The sequence below is a fragment of the Podarcis tiliguerta genome (assembly GCF_965153285.1).
Source record: "Podarcis tiliguerta genome assembly, chromosome: 4".
In the NCBI taxonomy this organism is placed as follows: Eukaryota; Metazoa; Chordata; class Lepidosauria; order Squamata; family Lacertidae; genus Podarcis; species Podarcis tiliguerta.
In genome coordinates, this window is record NC_139537.1 from 21,012,572 (window position 1) to 21,030,048 (window position 17,477).

At 44.0% G+C, this 17,477-nt stretch overlaps 2 protein-coding genes across 2 annotated transcripts; one reads left to right on the forward strand and one right to left on the reverse strand.

Moving 5' to 3' along the window:
- Positions 1-5,463: 5,463 nt before the first annotated feature.
- On the reverse strand, positions 5,464-8,918 carry LOC310675833 (vitelline membrane outer layer protein 1-like). Its single transcript, XM_083436968.1, has 3 exons — positions 8,735-8,918; positions 6,718-6,821; positions 5,464-5,903 (listed from the first exon to the last, which is right to left on the reverse strand). The coding sequence occupies exons 1-3, from the start codon at positions 8,903-8,905 to the stop codon at positions 5,609-5,611; spliced, it is 570 nt and encodes a 189-aa protein (XP_083293094.1). The 5' UTR covers positions 8,906-8,918; the 3' UTR covers positions 5,464-5,608.
- Positions 8,919-12,374: 3,456 nt separating this feature from the next.
- On the forward strand, positions 12,375-14,802 carry LOC310675790 (vitelline membrane outer layer protein 1-like). The gene is made up of 3 exons (XM_083436891.1): positions 12,375-12,602; positions 13,543-13,637; positions 14,431-14,802. The coding sequence occupies exons 1-3, from the start codon at positions 12,432-12,434 to the stop codon at positions 14,723-14,725; spliced, it is 561 nt and encodes a 186-aa protein (XP_083293017.1). The 5' UTR covers positions 12,375-12,431; the 3' UTR covers positions 14,726-14,802.
- Positions 14,803-17,477: the final 2,675 nt, after the last annotated feature.

Here is a 17,477-nt window from a genome sequence, read left to right on the forward strand (position 1 = left end):
AAAACACCCTGGTGGGTTGTAGGAAAATGGTTGCTTATGCATAAGCGCATGGGCAAAAGGTTATTACAGGGCAAAGCAAGATGCTGCTTAAAGCATGGACAATGCGTGAACAGTCCATGCTAATGTAGCGATTGGTCCACGTAACATGGTCTGAGAGTGGCGTGATGTACTGTACTTTCTTTGTTTGCTTCTGATACATTGTTCTATGATTTTGCTGAACGCAACAATAAAGGCGGGCAACAGCTTTGGAGGCTGTGATCCCTTCAAAATCCATCTTGGTGTGTGAGATCCTTTCAAGCTAACCTGGTGTGAGACTGTATCATTCCAAAAGACGAGCGGGCCTCGTCAGTGGGTAGCCCCAACAGAGGCGATGTCAATCAAAAGAATAAATATGGAGGCAAAATGCCCAACATATAGAGATTTATTGGCAGAAAGAGAAGGGAAACTAAGGCTTAAAGTTTATGATAAAATAAAAGATACGGTTTACAACTGGCTGCAACACTGACAATTAAATGATGTTTTTAAGGAAGACAATAAGAAATGATTTAGTTATACCACATCTAGATTCCAAAGAGAAATAATAGAGGAGAATGGTAAATTATTAAAGTAAACTTATAGTTTATTGTTAGAATGGGAGACAAAAGATGAGGAGGTAAAATCAGTAATGATTAAATGGGCACAACATATAGGACATAATATACACATGGAAGACTGGGGAAAGTTATGGCGAAGTAATTTAAAATTTACAGACTGCATACTGTTGAAAGAGAATTATATGAAAATGATGTATATATGGTATATTACACCGGTGAAAATGGCCAAAATGCATAGAACAAGCTCCAACAAATGCTGGAAATGCAAAGAAAAGGAAGGTACTTTTTTTCATATGTGGTGGAATTGTAAAATAATTAGAAACTATTGGGATATGATTTATAATGAATTGGGGGGGAAATGTTCAAGATAACCTTTGTTAAAAGACCAGAAGCCTTTTTATTAGGTATTATAGGACAAGATTTACCAAAAGACAAGAATTTATTTATGTATGCAACAACAGCGGCCAGAATTCTACTAGCTCAAAGACAGAAAAGCGATGAAATACCAATGAAAGAACAATGGCAAGAAAAGTTGATAGAATACACTGAAATGGTGAAGCTAACTGAGAGACTTAAAGATAAGGGCAATACGGACTTTTTAAAAAGATTGGGAACCTCTTATGATGTATATACAGAAACAATGCACTGAAATGAACTCACTTGCAGGATTTGAGTAATACGCTTACAATGGACAAATACAAATAGAAAACATAAATATGAGGTTAAAATGTGAAGAACTGACTGACAAGATACAACTTTAATTTTAATACATAAGGCATACAAAATTATAAGCAGAAGAAGTAAATTTGCAATAAACCAGAAAGGGACGTTGTGGGGAGTCAGGGGGGCGTAATTGAAAATGTAAAATGTAATTTGAATTTTTGATTATGTTAAAATTTGTTGCAAAATCTTAATAAAAATAATAATAATAAAAAGAACAGCTACAATGAGAATTCAGGACAGAGGACCTGTCACCAAATACTGAAGATAGGAGGTGTGAATGTTTGGGGGGGCCACCAGGGGGCGCATTGGAAGATGGCCGACAATAACATCTCTCTGACCCACACGAGGTAATTAAGAGGCTGATATGGGAGTATGCAGCCTCCCTTGCCCCCCCCAGGGAATGGGGGGGACTGCCTTGCCAGCTGTGTCCATAATTCACCCCCGGATTCGAAAGAAGGGGGTGAGGACACTTGGCACGAAGCCCTTGGGTGAGGTCGGCTCTCCCTGACACTGTCTCTAATCGCGCAGCTCGAAATATATAATTGGAAAGAAGCTAATGCACATACATCAAGTGAAGATCAGGAGTAAAGACTGCTGATTAATGGGATCTCTGTGAGCGGAGCGACGGGCTGGACAAATAAATCAAGTGAAGAATCATCATTAAAAGATTGGTATGTTGGAGTGAAACAGAAAGGGGGGGAGGAAAAAACTTTTCTTTTTTGTCTTTTGTGAGTACTAATAACGGTCCCCTCCAGAGAGAAGAATTATTGCAAATTACTAATCACAAGCAGGAGTTAAGAACTGTGTGGAAATGAATTACTGATCAAAGAGAGGACTGATGGAAACATCAGGGAATAGAAAGAAAGTTTTATGACGCAGTTATAAATGGAGTTTCGTTAAGACAGGCTTGCCCATAGGAGGACGAGGAGGAGGAGGACCAGGGTCATCGGAATGTGAATGTATGGTTATCGGAATGTGATCTTGACCTGGCAGGGCCCCCTGAGATATAGATTGGCAAGCCTGTGGAAATCAATGGAAAGACTGTGGGAATGTTCTTTATGTAGGTGTGGAAATGGTGTCTGTCCTTTATGTGATATGACTCTTGGAGAGTGCAAAACCCACACAGGATATGTTTGTTTTCAACCCACTTGTGAAGATTATCAGAGATCACAAAGAAAGGAATATATGATAACAACAAGAAGATGAGGAAAATAACAAAGAGACTATCTGGACAGAACTGGATAGAACTGTTTAATTAAAGCAGCAGCAAGAGTGAAGTTTGGATCCCTTTCGGAGCTTGAAGTATGGGTACCCCCAACAAAATTTTTAAAATCTGGCTGTATAATTTGGAACTAATGTGATTTGGAATTAATGTGATTTGATTGGCCTGTTAATAAAAATTATATTTTAAAAAAGGAGGTGTGAATGTTCAGTGGAGACAGCCAGGAGTGGCCCCATCTTCAGTCACTTGGATGGTTGTTGACTGAATGGCCAGCCAGCCAGCGGATCATGGGGCCATTGTTGTTGCTGGCCAGTGTGCCTTCTCAATCTGCTGTCTGCAAAGCGACATCGCAGGTCTCCTTCAGGTCCTTCTTCAGAGTGAGGCATTGTGGGTGAGGGCGCCCTGAAGAATGCCTGTGTCACCACTTTATGTAAGTGTTTATATACAATGGCTCGAAATAGCTGCATTATATAAGCATGTAAGAAGTTAAGAAAGGTTGCTAGTCCGGGACTGACTCACTGTACCCCACCCCACCCCCCAATTATCTAGGACCGCTAGTTAGTGCCTAATGAGAGAATCCCACAGGCATGGGCCCACGGATGCAATATATCTCAATGGGAGAAACCTATCTCTAGGGCTAGACACATTCAAATGGCTACAGGCAATCCTTCAGATAACCTGGTCCCAAACCTACTAGAGCTTTAAACCTAATGTCCTGCTCTTTAAATGGGGTCTAGAAATGAATAGGTAACCAATGAAAGACCTACATTGGCTCCCAGTATGTTTCCGAGCACAATTCAAAGTGTTGGTGCTGACCTTTAAAGCCCTAAACGGCCTTGGTCCAGTATACCTGAAGGAGCGTCTCTGCCTCTATCATTCTGCCCGGACACTGAGGTCCAGTGCCAAGGGCCTTCTGGCAGTTCCCTCACTGCAAGAAGACAAGTTACAGGGAACCAGGCAGAGGGCCTTCTTGGTAGTGACACCCGCCCTGTGGTACGCCCTCCCACCAGATGTCCCACCACCCGCCCTGTGGTACGCCCTCCCACCAGAGAAAAATAACTACCAAACTTTTAGAAGACATCTGAAGGCAGCCCTGTTTAGGGAAGCTTTTAATGTTTAATAGGTTATTGTATTTTAGTATTTTGTTGGAAGCTGCCCAGAGTGGCTGGGGAAACCCAGCCAGATGGGCGGGGTATAAATAAATTATTATTATTATTATTATTATTATTATTATTATTATTATTATGCATAGTCTGCCCAGAAAATACCAGGACCACCACAAAAACCCTTAAGCCATCACCGCTTTTCATCATGTCATGCAGGGTCAGGGCCGGATTAAGACCGTTAGAAGCCCTAAATGAGAGCTTTCCAAACTTTGTGTCATGATGCATTAGTTTGTCAGCTGCAGTGTGTAGGTGTGTCATGCAAATGCTTCCTTGGTGGACTGAGTAGCATTTTACCAATTACCAGAATCTAATTTTGTTGTATTGATGTATATCATTAATCTCTATTATTACTAGTTTATTGTTATTTACTGCTCTTGTGGTAGTATATATGCCTGTAATTCTTCCATTTATTGTGAGAGCCTTTTCCCCTCAGCTGCAATATATGGTCCATGGTAAATCTGGCAACGGAAAATTTCTGTGGTGCCCCCCTTCTCTTGATAAGTGTGTGTTTATTTTGCCTAAAGCTTAACCCCTCACAGTGATGCACTGGGACCTGCAGGGAGGAGAGGGGGTTGGGCACCAGGTGCTGCTGTTGCAGCTCCACTTCTCAGATCCACCAATTGGTACCGCTCAACGCATCCGACCAGGGTGATGGTAGTAGCAGGAGCGGCCTAAGGGTGCCTGGCTCACGCAGGTGAACAGAGGTCATAGCCACTGACCATAGAGACTATGTTACTGGTGCAGAAGGGCTGCCTTGAAACTTCTGGTGTGGGAGCCTCTTCTGACACTCAAGGCTGGTTGATTTTACCATGTGGTTTTACCATATATCATAAAAGGCTGCTGCATATAACCAAGACATTTACCAGTACAGTATTGTGACATACACCTCTTGATAACAGCCGTTTGGGCAAGTCAGCCAGCCCTGCTCTTTCCCCATATTCCAATGCGGGGTGGAGGGGGATGTAATCCACTGGAGCAGTCAAGTACAACATTACCTGTTTGGCTAGAGTGGACATGCAAGGGAATGTTGGTCCAGCCAGTTTAAACATCCTGTTACACCTGGCTGGGGCATCCTTTCCTTTGCATATGACCAGTAGGTGGGCATGACCTTTCCAGACCTGGTAAAAGGCCAAGTCATGTAGCTACCTCCCTTCTTTTTCATCCTGCCTGCTTCCTGCTTCACCTGGACTGCACTGCTTGCTCTCAGCCAGCAGTCCCTGGGTTATCTCCCATATGGGGTAAACCTATTTCTATGTATCTGTAACTTTAAGCCTAAAGCCTTCCTTTAGGAATCACACAGTGCTCTGTCCGATCATGAGTAAACTTCTTTTTGTTACTTATGAATAAGACTGTTGTGTCTTTATTCTTTTAGGAGGGATTAAAGGGGTCTTACCAGGAACATATCCCAACCTGGGCAAGCCAGATTGAATTGCTTATTATTTTAAGAGATTCTAACGAGTCTGCAGCCAACTTTCTGCTGTGTGATACGGGAATGTACAGTACTCTGTTATATGAAGAAATTTGCTAGTGTGAGTTAGGAAGGATAATATCAATCAATACATTGGTACCTCAGGTTACATATGCTTCAGGTTACAACGCTTCAGGTTACAGACTCCACTAACCCAGAAATAGTACCTCAGGTTAGGAACTTTGCTTCAGGAGGAGAACAGAAATCATGCTCCGGGGGCGCAGCGGCAGCAGGAGGCACCATTAGCTAAAGTGGTGCTTCAGGTTAAGAACAGTTCTTTAATATTTTTCATTGCTTCTCATCCAAAAGTGATAGGTGCAGAATTCTGTTCAAAAGAATCACACACAATTCTCAAGACAATATTTAATTGTTGTTAACCTTCACAAATACCGAAAAGTAGCAGAGATACGCTGTAAAGGACGAAGGCACATAGAGTTCAGTCACAGCAGAAGAACTTCACATCATTAAGTGTTGTATCATCGTCCTTGCCTTGGGGAGACTCCACCTTTGTCTGGATCCCACAGATATAACCAGAGGAGCAGCGATTGCTCCATGCACCAAAATTACCCCAGTTAAGTCCCTGACCCATCAGCCCAGTTCCGTCTTGACAGGTGAACTGGATGTTGTTGGCAGCCGTATCATCACCATCGCCCTGGGGTGCTTCCACTCTCAGAGAGAAAGAGATCAGATTGCTTTGGGGGCAATAGTGAATCCCTGTCCAGGTTCCCCACCTGCCAAAGAAGACACTGGTGTTAATTAGTAACACATGGGGAGCCTTCTGCTTACACCTAAACAGATCAGGTCCATGTGAATATTCCAAGAGGATGCACCCAAAGTCTCAAGGGCTCTGTAATGTTGTGCCCAAAATTTCAGAAAGCAGCTCCCTCTGCCCCTCCTTTCTGCCCCAACACTCCCTGCTCCCGGTGAGGGCAGAAGCAGTTCTCCAGGAACCCAGAAGCAGGTATTGTAGCTGTCTGAGTCTGTGAAACAGTTAATTGTCACTTTAATGTATCATTTCCCATAATTATTGCTTAACACAACCTAAGATCATCTGGGCCTGAGATGTTTGCCTCCTTAAATCTCATCACTGCCTTCTCACTTAGCTCCTTCTCTGAGGCCAACATCTATGGCAAACCAAGAGGGAGAGGGCAAGATAACCAGAGGCTGCTGCTCCCTGTCCTTCCTCCTGTCCCTTGCTCAAAGAGATTCAGTGAACTTGTAAAGAGAGCAAGAGTTGCAGCTAAGAAAGTAAGCTCAAGATGTCCATACTGGGTCACCCATGGGAAAAAGGGATTGGCAAGTCCTAACAGTGCCAACCTCTGAAACCAGGCCTGCTATCAATTTTGGGGGGTCCTGCAAAGTTGAGTTGGAAGCCAGCAAAAGGCTAGAGTTGGTTCCCTTTGAGAGGTCAGAAAAAGGAAGGTGAACCCTATGGTTTCTTCGTGCTGGTCTAACCTAGCATAGCAAATTTCAGTTCAGCCCCTCCCACCAACACCTTCCCAAAAATTGCAACCAAAAGGAAATGAAATCCAGAGAGATGCTCACGGTCCGCTTGCAGACTCAATTACTGAACTGTCAGTGCAGTGCAGGCGAATTCCATTTAGGGCTGTATCATCCTCCTTGTAACCACCACCTTGGTTTGGCTCTACCTGGTGGGAGAAGAGACAAAGAGACTGAGATAAATCTGAAGATAAACCAAGGACTGCAAAAATCAAAGTCAAAGTAAATCTGTCAGGGACTGGACTGAGGAGGAATGATGGAAGCCCCCCCCCCCATTTATCTGTCCGCCCCCAAGGGCAGGAGGACAGTATTGATTTAGAACAGTGGTTTGCAGAGGGGCATAGCCCAGAGGGGAAAAACTTGGAAATACTGGGTGAGGAACAGCTAGAATAGGAAACACCAGGAAAGAGACAGCTGGCAGATTCAGTGTCCTTGGACAGCATTCATGACCTCACTTCGCCTAAGACTAGAAAGGCTTGGAAAGTGATAAAAAAGAAAGTGCAACAGCAACAAGCTCAGATTACTCAACGGAAGAGTGGCGTAGATTAATGGGGACAGAGGGGGTGAACCTTTACTGGGAGCAACGCCAATATTTAGAGAGATATACAGCCCTTTGCTTCTCACTGTGATTATTAAAGAACTTATCTGGTAAGAACGCTCCTTTCATTTGATCTGCTTATTTACTGCCACCAGGGGAGGGAGCCAATTCCCCAAAGCCTGACAAAATCATGAGTTCAATGAGTTCTAAGTTCAATTAACTTGGCATGGATGCAACAGTTTTCAGCTGGAATTATCCATGCCCTTAAGTCTGCAGTCTCACCTGGATACTATTACCATGGCCAGGGTAGATTTTCCATGCCTGAGATAGGAATGCAACCCCTTTCTAACCATGCAGCAATAGAGATAAAGCTCTTTCCCTAGGCAGATGACTAAGAGGGAGGGCGTAGGCTTAAAATAAAGGGTAAAATAAATTTGTACAGAGCAGTCCTATTGATAGTAATAACACGACTCAGGTGTGTTAATTTCAAGAATTCTACACCAAGTAAAACCTGATTACTGTGTTCCGTTCATAGTTTTTTTAAAGAATCACAGTTGGAAGGGAAAACAAGGGTCATCTAGTCCAACCCCCTGCGATGCAGGAATTATTTGGCCAACATAGGGCTTGAACCCACGACCCTGAGATTAAGAGTCTCATGCCCAACCAACTGAGCTATCACACCAGCCATTCTTTGTGGGTGGGTGATGAAACACACTTCATTCAGCCATAATTATCAACCTTGAGTGATTAAAAAAAAATAGAGTTTGGCAATCACTTCCCATACTGCAGATTTTGATCCCTCTCAGATGTTTTGGATGATAACACCCATCATCCCAGATCATTTGTCTTGCTGGCTGGAGTTGATGGGAGATGGAGTCCAACATATCTGGAGATATGTTGGAAAACATCCTACATGTAAGCAGTCCCACCAAACAGAGCCGGCCCAGTCATTAGGCAGTGTGAGGCTGCTGCTTCGGGCGCCAGAAGCCCCCCCCCCCAGGTGGCATGCCCATGGGTGCCCCATCTGCCTGGCCGCCTCCACCATCAGCAGAGAAGCACCTCCACCACTGGCACTGATTTTGGGCAAGGTAGGTGGTTGAGGTAGTGACAGCAGCAGTTGGACGAAGTGGATCTTCCCCTTTTGCCTCAAGCAGTGAAACAGGGTGCACTACCCCACCACCAAATAATCTGCCTGCATACCAGGGCTTTTTTTCCCCCAGCCAGAACTCGCCAGAACTCAGTTCCAGCAGCTCTCAAGTGGGCACTATTGCCATTCTAAGAGAACAAGACACCTCTTTTTCTAGGAAAATAGCACCGCTGCATAAGTTGCTAATATATTTCACTCAGTGGCCCAAATTACCATCTGGCTACTCAACCTTTTATTGTCCATAATTTAGATAAAGCAGAGGACTAAAAAACTTAAGAGTCCATCAGTTCCCTATTGTTTCCCCATCTTCAGAAGGTGTTCAGAAAGAAAGGGAGGGAGGAACTTCAAAGTGACAGCAGCCCTGGAGGAAACCTTACCTTCAGTGAGAAGCCATGAGCGTATCCCTGAGGGCAAAACTGGATTACCCCCCAGCTACCCCAAGGTCCTCCATTTGTCACAGAAAGGATAGAATTAAAGTCTCGGGCTTCCACAGACCCAAGGCAGCAGCAGAGGATCAAGAAGAATGCAGGTGAGGCAGTGAGATCCATGGTATCTCTGCTCTGAAGCTAGCTGAAGGAAAGCAGCCTTGGCAATTTATAGCCCAGAGGTCTGAGCCGGGTCATACCCTTAGACAAGGAAACACTTTCGAAAGGTACTTTGCACAAGGTAAAAGAAGACCACCAGTAGGTTTATTTGCATTGAATGTGCATTACGTGTCAGTAGTGACTATGGCATTAAGGAAGCAGTTTGATTCTGCTAAACCACTCAGAGCTGCAAGGGGTTTTTTTGGCTGGAACTGGTCTGAGGCAAAGTAAACCAGAAGAAAATGATCTCTTGGTGACATTGTGTTGCTCACTTGGGCATTATTATTCCTTAGAACTGCTATAATAAGTGAAAGGAGGGAGAAACTGTCACTAAAAGCTGAGGACAGGATGTGTGAACCTCAGGCAGTGACTGCTGGGCCTGGCCCTGTCGTGAACCATACTGACCTACAATTCTTAGGTGGCAGATGGTGAGGGATGGTGAATCTCACACGGCCACCACCCCATCTGCTGCTCTTAGGGCCACCCTGTTCCATCTCTACTGCCATGACCACATAGACTGTTCCTGGCCCAGTGTGCCTTCGGAATCTGCTGCCTGCAATATGACTGCACATCAGGCTCACTGACTCTAGGGGGCTGAGGTTTCTTTGGCCCTCTCAATATTTTTTTGAAGGGGGCCTGGCCCCCACAGGTTTTGTGGTGTCACGCGCATCTCCCAGTAGGCGCACTGGCCTGTGCAGTGTCGAGAGACACACATGACGTCACGCAACCCTTCGCTCCCCAACTTCTCCCTGATGCTTAGGTGTGTTGTGTTTGTATGTGTAGGGATGTGTGTGTCTGTGTTTGCACACACACACCTGCCTAAGGCTAGGATCTAGCGAACAACAGAGATATTTACACAATGTGAGTACACAAAGAGGGCATTGCTGCATACAATCAGCTATGAAAACAGAGTCCTGTTTTATATTGAAAATAAAATGCCTACACAAAAACGAAGGGAAATGGTGAAGCTGACATACGAAGCACTTTGTATTTGCCCTTCCCTATCATTTTGAAGGGCAAATTATTTAAATTATTTAATTGCAATGGTTCATGAGCTGGTGGCTATGTAGGGAACATGTGGAGTGTTTATTCCTTTATTGTAAATTGTGCCTTATACTGTCTACATGCCTACTCAGAAGTAGGTCCCACTGAGTTCGACAGCATTTACTCTCTGGTATGTGCCTGATCAAGGGACACAGGTGGCGCTGTGGGTTAAACCACAGAGCCTAGGACTTGCTGATCAGAAGGTTGGCGGTTCAAATCCCCGTGACGGGGTGAGCCAGCATTGCTCGGTCCCTGCTCCTGCCAACCTAGCAGTTCGAAAGCACGTCAAAGTGCAAGTAGATAAATAGGTACCGCTCTGGCGGGAAGGTAAACGATGTTTCCGTGCTCTGCTCTAGTTCACCAGAAGCAGCTTAGTCATGCTAGCCACATGACCCAGAAGCTGTATACTGGCTCCCTTGGCCAATAAAGCGAGATGAGCACCGCAACCCCAGAGTCGGTCACAACTGGACCTAATGGTCAGGGGTCCCTTTACCCTTTAACTTTACCCTATTTGCCTGATCATGCTCATGGTTTCCCGTTTTAAGAGGCTTGCTCCAAAATGAAAAGTCACTATGGCTTACAAAACTCAAAAAGTAATAAAAATATTTAGCAATCCTGCTGATAAGATTATTTTCCCCCTTCAATGGGGACGGAAGTTCTGCAAATATATTTCACAACAGCTGAAAATGGTGCAATACTTGTATCTTACCAGAAATTGATAATATTTCTCCCTCTCTCCTGTTGAGGATGTTGTTCAAATATTAAACTAGTACTATCCACTGTAAAAGTTGTTTTCTGTCAGTTAGTCTTTATTTTTCATGACGGATGACTATGCAGTTGTAAATGCTTAAAATAAGAATCCATGGATGGGATGGGGGGAAGTCTCAAGGTTCAGAGAATCTCCTCATACAGATATGTTTTTACTAATTTGTGTTTATTTGTACATGGTATTTGTAAAACCAATAAAATGTTTAAAAGAAGAAGTAGGAGGTGTCTGGGATTCTTTTTCTTTTTTCAGATAAAGCAAAATTGCTTCCACACCATCACCTCCATATCACTAAATGTGTTCCACAACTGGAAGCAGCCATGTTTCCAAATACCAGTTGGTGGAAACCACGGAACAGGAGTGTGCTCTTGTGCTCATGTTCTGCTCCCTGGTTCCCTGATCCTTTCTGCTTCAGTGGGACCTCTGCTAGCACACCAAGCAGAAACCTGTAAATTCAGCTGGCACGACACATCTAATGACATCTGCTCTGCAGCTCCTGGCAGCCAGAGGGAAGGGTGTGGAGGAGAGAAAGTAGATGCTCTTTTTACAGAATCCATGCTACACCCAAACTGACTCCAGAATTGACCGTTTTCATATCATTTGTTCATCTACTGCTAGAACTGCTGCCATGGCTGATGCAGGGCCAGTCTTCAATATATCACTTTGGGAGAGGGCGTTCAAGCAAGAGGTGAAGACTCAACTCCAGGGATTCCTGAATCATACTGGTTTTCAGTCCCACAAACAGACTGAAATGGCCTTGGTGGATGATCTACACCAGGAACGGTAGACAGTGCATGAGATCCCTGCCGCTTCCGCTGCACCACTCAGCGCTACCTTTAGAAGGGGGAAAGAGTAGGCCAGTGTGCCTTCTCAATCTGCTGCCTGCAAAGCGGCAGTGCAGGTTTCCGTCAGGTCCTTCCTCAGAGTGAGGCATTGTGGGTGAGGGCACACTGAAGAATGCCTGTGTCACCACTTTATGTAAGTGTTTATATACAGTGGCTCGAAATGGCTGCATTATATAAGCATGTAAGAAGTTAAGAAAGTTTGCTAGTCTGGGGCAACCTACTGCTCCCCTACCTGATTTCTCATTGTAATTATGGGATAGAAGGACCTGAGGGAGACCTGCACTGCCACTTTGAAAGCAGCAGATTGAGAAGACACACTGGCCAGCAACAACAGTGGCCCCATGATCCGCTGGCTGGCTGGCCATTCAGTCTGCCACCATCTAAGTGACTGAAGATGGGGCTACTCCTGGTTGTCTCCACTGAACGTTCCCACCTCCTAACTTCAGCATGTAGTGACAGTTCCTCTGTCCTGAATTCTCATTGTTGCTGTTCTAAGGGAATGGATATAGTACCCAAGTGAGTTGTAGGACGTCATCAAGACAGAATAGTTTACTTTTTGCAGGTTTATTTTGGCTTGAAGAGGTTCCAACTCAAATACCCTGCTACTCTGAGAAGCTTATCAGAATCAAACTATTTCCTTAACTTCCTTAGCCAATATTGACACACAATAGGTATTTCATGCAAATCTACCTACAAGTGGTGCCGCCTTGTTTATTATTTCTGAGATATTTTCCACGTTTTCTAGATGTTACCCAGCCCAAGTCTCTGGGCTATAAATTCTCAAGGCTGCTATTCTTCGACTCTTTCCACCTTGATTCAGAATAGATTGCTTTCCATGGACTTCACCATCACTACTATGCTCTTCTTGATCCTCTTCAGCTGCCTTGCCCATGCAGAAGCCAAGAACTATAATTCTATCCTCACAGTGCCAAATGGAGGACCATGGGGCACTTGGGGGACGATCCAATTTTGTCCACAGGGATATGCTCATGGCTTCTCACTGAAGGTAAGGTTTGCTGTTAGGTTGCTTTCACAATCAGATCTCTCTCTCCTTTCTTTGTTTTTGTCTGAACTCTCCCCAGAACAGTTTTTGAACTCAACAAGAAATGTGGGGAAGCAGTAGGACAGGGATGGACTCTTAACTAAGGAGATGCTAGACCAAATGGCCAGAATTGCTATCAAATGCTCCCTAACCTCCATTATCCACAAAGGAATGTGTTAAGGAGATAAGGATAAATGGCCATAAATAAGCCACAGGGAGGAAAGGAGTCTGCCAGCTGCAAGAAGAGAAGTTTTTGGATTAACTATCTGCAGTCTGGATTCAGACTGTTCTTCCGAGGCTGGAAAAACAGCAAAGAGGACTTGTTTACTAGAAGCTGAATCACGGGACAAAGCGATGCAGTGCGTTTTGGAAACTGTAAGATAACAGCTTCTCCCGAGACATGACAGAACAACCAACAGTTGCAGGAATAAAGGATACAACACCATATATGGATGGGAAAGCATCATGGAAAAAATTGTCACAGGCAGGAAAGAATAAGGATTACAGCTAAAGCTCCTCACTTGAAACTTTATAAATTACTTATTATATCAACACTAATTGAAATCACAAGATTGTAGCTGTTATTTAAGGGATTATTTTATCTCAGTGGAATGGAATGGAAAATATTAAAGTTTTGGAACACAGAAAAAATGTAATGCGGTATTGCCAAGTCATGTTTTGGTCTGCCATTTAGATTCAAAATGGCGCCTGGTACCCGAAATTCCACAAAGACCCTCACCACAGGAACGATTAGGGCCAGGTTTGGTGACAAGATCTCAAGAGGCAGCCATACTCATAGAGAACATATAAATGGAAAAACCATTTCCCAAAATATATACTAGATTGATGCCAGTAGTTCAGCAGTTCAAATATATTACACTCTCGTCATCTCTTTTCCCTCTAGGTAGAGCCAGTTCAAGGTCGTGGTGATGACACAGCCCTCAACGGAATCCGCCTGTACTGCACGGATGGTTCAGTTATCGAGTCTTCAGTTGGACCGTGAGTGGCTTTCTTGCTTTCTTCTCCACTTTGGTTCAATTCTTTGGAAGATAATGGTTGAAGGGGCTGAACCAAAATTTGTTACGCTGGGTTAGATCAGCACCAGATACGCGGGCAAGTCAACATGGCTACCCAGTTCTCTTTTGGGGGGTGGTTAAGCAGTGGCAACCAACGTCAAGTGTCTACCACCTCTTTTCCTAAGATAGTATCGCTTACCCACTATTCCATACCTCTCCAAGATCCTGTTGATAGGAGATCGCTGAATCTGGAACAGTCCCTAGTTGCTGTTTCTCATTCTTCTTGAGGAAGAAGTGGAGGGCCAAAGTCCCATGCCCCACATTGCATCTTCTGATGTCCTATTAACATCCTCTGAGGGTTCTGTTTCCTCAGAAGAGCTACCTGGCTCAAAACAAGTTGAGCCCCAATAAACTGATACTTTTCCCCATTTCAGGTTTCCCACCTCTTTTCCAGTAAACAGATAATTATTCTGGGTCATCTCAGACCCAGAAGATCTTAGGTTGTGTCAAACAATATTTATTGCAGACTGTGAAATTTAACAGGTTCATAGACTCACACACCAATAATAACTGACTCTGTGATCATGGGTTTCTCTGCCTTCACCAGGAGTGGAAGGTAGAAAGGAAGGAAAGAGCAGCAGGTGCTTTTTAATACAATGCAAAGCCTTTGAGACACTATGAGCATCCTTCTGTAATGCTAGTAATGACCTGATCCCTTTTGGAGCAAGCAGATTCCTGTCCCATTTCTAGCTAACGGTCAGTGTCTTCTTTGGCAGGTGGGGATCCTGGACAGGGATTCAGTATTGCCCCCGTGGCAATCTAGTCTCTTTCTCTCTGAGGGTGGAAAAACCTCAGGGCAAAGGTGACGATACTGCAGCCAACAACATCCAGTTCACCTGCCAAGATGGTACTGGGCTGATGGGCCATGGACTTTCCTGGGGTAATTTTGGTCCATGGAGCAGTCGCTGCTACTCCGGATTCATTGATGGCATTCAGACAAGGGTGGAGTCTCCCCAAGGCAAGGGTGATGACACAGCACTCAATGATGTGAAGTTCTTTTGCAGTGGCTGAACACCAAGTACCTCCCTGTATCTCTGCTGCTTTTCAGCAGTTGTGAATGTTAACCACAATTAAATACTTGCTTGAAAGTAGTGTGTGATTCTTTTCATTTTAATTTCTTAATTTTGCACCTATCACTTCTGGGTGGGAAGCAATGAAACACACACATACACACACACAATATCTCCAATTTTAAGCTTTCCTCCATGTACCTCAAGGGGGCACAGACATTTTTCTCTCCTCCCATTTTATCCTCACAACAACCCTGTTAGGTAGGTTAGGCTGAGAGGGAGTGACTGGCCAAGGGTCATGCTGTGAGCATCATGGCTAAGTGGGAAGATCTGATACAATGGCCATACTGACTTCCTGTTAGACCATTAGCTAGTCTGGATTCCGATCTAGCATATCTAGCATATCCAGAAGACAAGATATGAGGGGGAAAGTGGAGGCACTATTCTGTCCAACTACTTAGTGAGAAATAAGCCTGCTTCCAATTTTCAGCATTTTTGACCAGTGAGTAAAGTCACAGATTGACGCTTGGTGGAGCAAGCCACAGAGATAATAAATGATGGAGGAACACACAAATTGTCTGCAGAAGATACTTCCTGCTTGCGTGTGAATATAGTGTATAATATAATACAGATTATGAAACTTTAGTAGCATACCCTCTAACAGTAAAAACCAAGGGGAAGTTGGATCAGTTTTAACGTTTTCATTCAGTACTCATGGGCTGATTTTATTTCATTTATTTGAAGCCATTTTGTCCTGAAACGTAAATTATGAACTATGGGCCTCAATGAATGACATTTATTGATTCATTTATTTTCCATTTCTAAATGCGAAAAGAGTGCTTCCCTTAAAGAGCCTCATGAGCCTTCTATGAAGTTTTGACTTCTCTTCTGTCTTAGATTTTATTGCCTGGCAATAGTCTTAGGAAGCCATTTTTTGTTTTGCTTTTTGTTTTGTTTTGTTTTTTGTTTTTTTATTTTATTAAATTTGCTTGACAACATTACATTATTATATATGGTATTTTGAAAAAAGAAAAGAAGTACAAATCAAAGACAAGTCTATTCAATACAATTCACCATACATTCTTTCAAGTGTACACAAGATATGTAGAATTTAGCTGACACTGTATAATTCTCCCCCTCCCCCCAGATTATAAATAATTTGTCTAGGGCCACTAGTTAGGCGCCTAGTGAGAGAATCCCACAGGCATGGGCCCACAGATGCAATATATCTCAATGGGAGAAACCTCTCTCTAGGGCTAGACACATTCAAATGACTACAGGCAGTTCTTCAGATAACCTGGTCCCAAACCTACTAGAGCTTTAAACCTAATGTCCTGCTCTTTAAATGGGGTCTAGAAATGAATAGGTCACCAATGCACAGTCTCCAACTGCCCTGAAAATGCAGAGATCACCGCAAAAACCCTTAAGCCATCACAGCTTTTCATTATGTCATGCAGGGTCAGGGCCAGATTAAGACCTTTAGAAGCCCTAAACAAGAGCTTTCCAAACTTTGTGTCCTGATGCGTTCGTTTGTCAGCCGCAGTGTGTAGGTGTCAGGAATGAGCCAGCTCCCAGTGAAGATTTGCAGCCAGCTGAGGAAAGCAGCCAGGAACAGAGAGGGTTAACTCTCATGCAGGAGGAAGAACTAGCTCCTGTGCCCCTTGGAATGCCAGTTGATAAGGGGACGACTGCGAGCATGCTGGAACCCAGCCAAAGTCAATCAGGCAGGAACAGAGAAGGAATTAGTCTGTCAACCGGGAAGAGGTTAGAGCTGACCCAATCTCTCCTAAGAGTCGGCTAAGGGGTGGGCTATTAGACAGGAAACAAAACAAACGATCCAAGGTCCAAAGATTCAAGATCTTCTGCAGAACCCAGAAACAGTCTTCAGAAGGGTCATCTTGATTGATGATGCCAGAGGCTATGTTACAGGCGTCCGGAGCTATCCGTTTGTTTTTGCAATAATTCCTCCTTTTTAATTAACGACGCTTACTCTGCTATCAAGCCAGGAACTTGGACGCATGACAGTAGTCGTGTCACGCAAATGCTCCCCGTGCTCCTCCCAGGGCTGGAAAGGGGCTAGTTTGCTAGTAAAACTGAATTATTGTGTTGCAAAACGATGCATGTCTCAAAAGTTTGTCACCCACATGAAAAGTTTGGAAAGCTCTGCCCTAAACACTTTAAAGATTTGAGTGCACCCATACATATCTCACTCAAAATATAAACATGTGAGCCTCGGTGGAACGAGTGGCATTTTACCAGTTACCAGAGTCTAATTTTGTTGTATTGATTAATCTCTATTATTACTATTTTATTATTGTTTATTATTATTTACTGCTATTGTGGTAGTATATATGCCTGTAATTCTTCCATTTATTGTGGGAGCCTTTTGCCCTCAGCTGCAATATATGGTCCATGGCAATGGAAAATTTCTGTGGTGCCCCCCTTCTCTTGATAGGTGTATGCTTATTTTGCCTAAAACTTAATCCAGCCTTGTACAGAATCCCAAATTCTACAAGCAGGGAAAGGGAGTGGGGAAGGGTGAGTGTGTGGGAAGGAGATGGCCCAACCCCTCACAGTGATGCACTGGGCCTTGCAGGGAGGAGAGGGGTTTGGGCACCAGCTGCTGTTGTTGCTGCTCCACTTCTCAGCTCCACCAGTTGGCACTGCTCAATGCATCTGATCAGGGTGATGGTAGTGGCAGGAGCGGCCATGTTGAATGGTCTCTTTAAATTTGAGGGTTCATTATTGCTTCA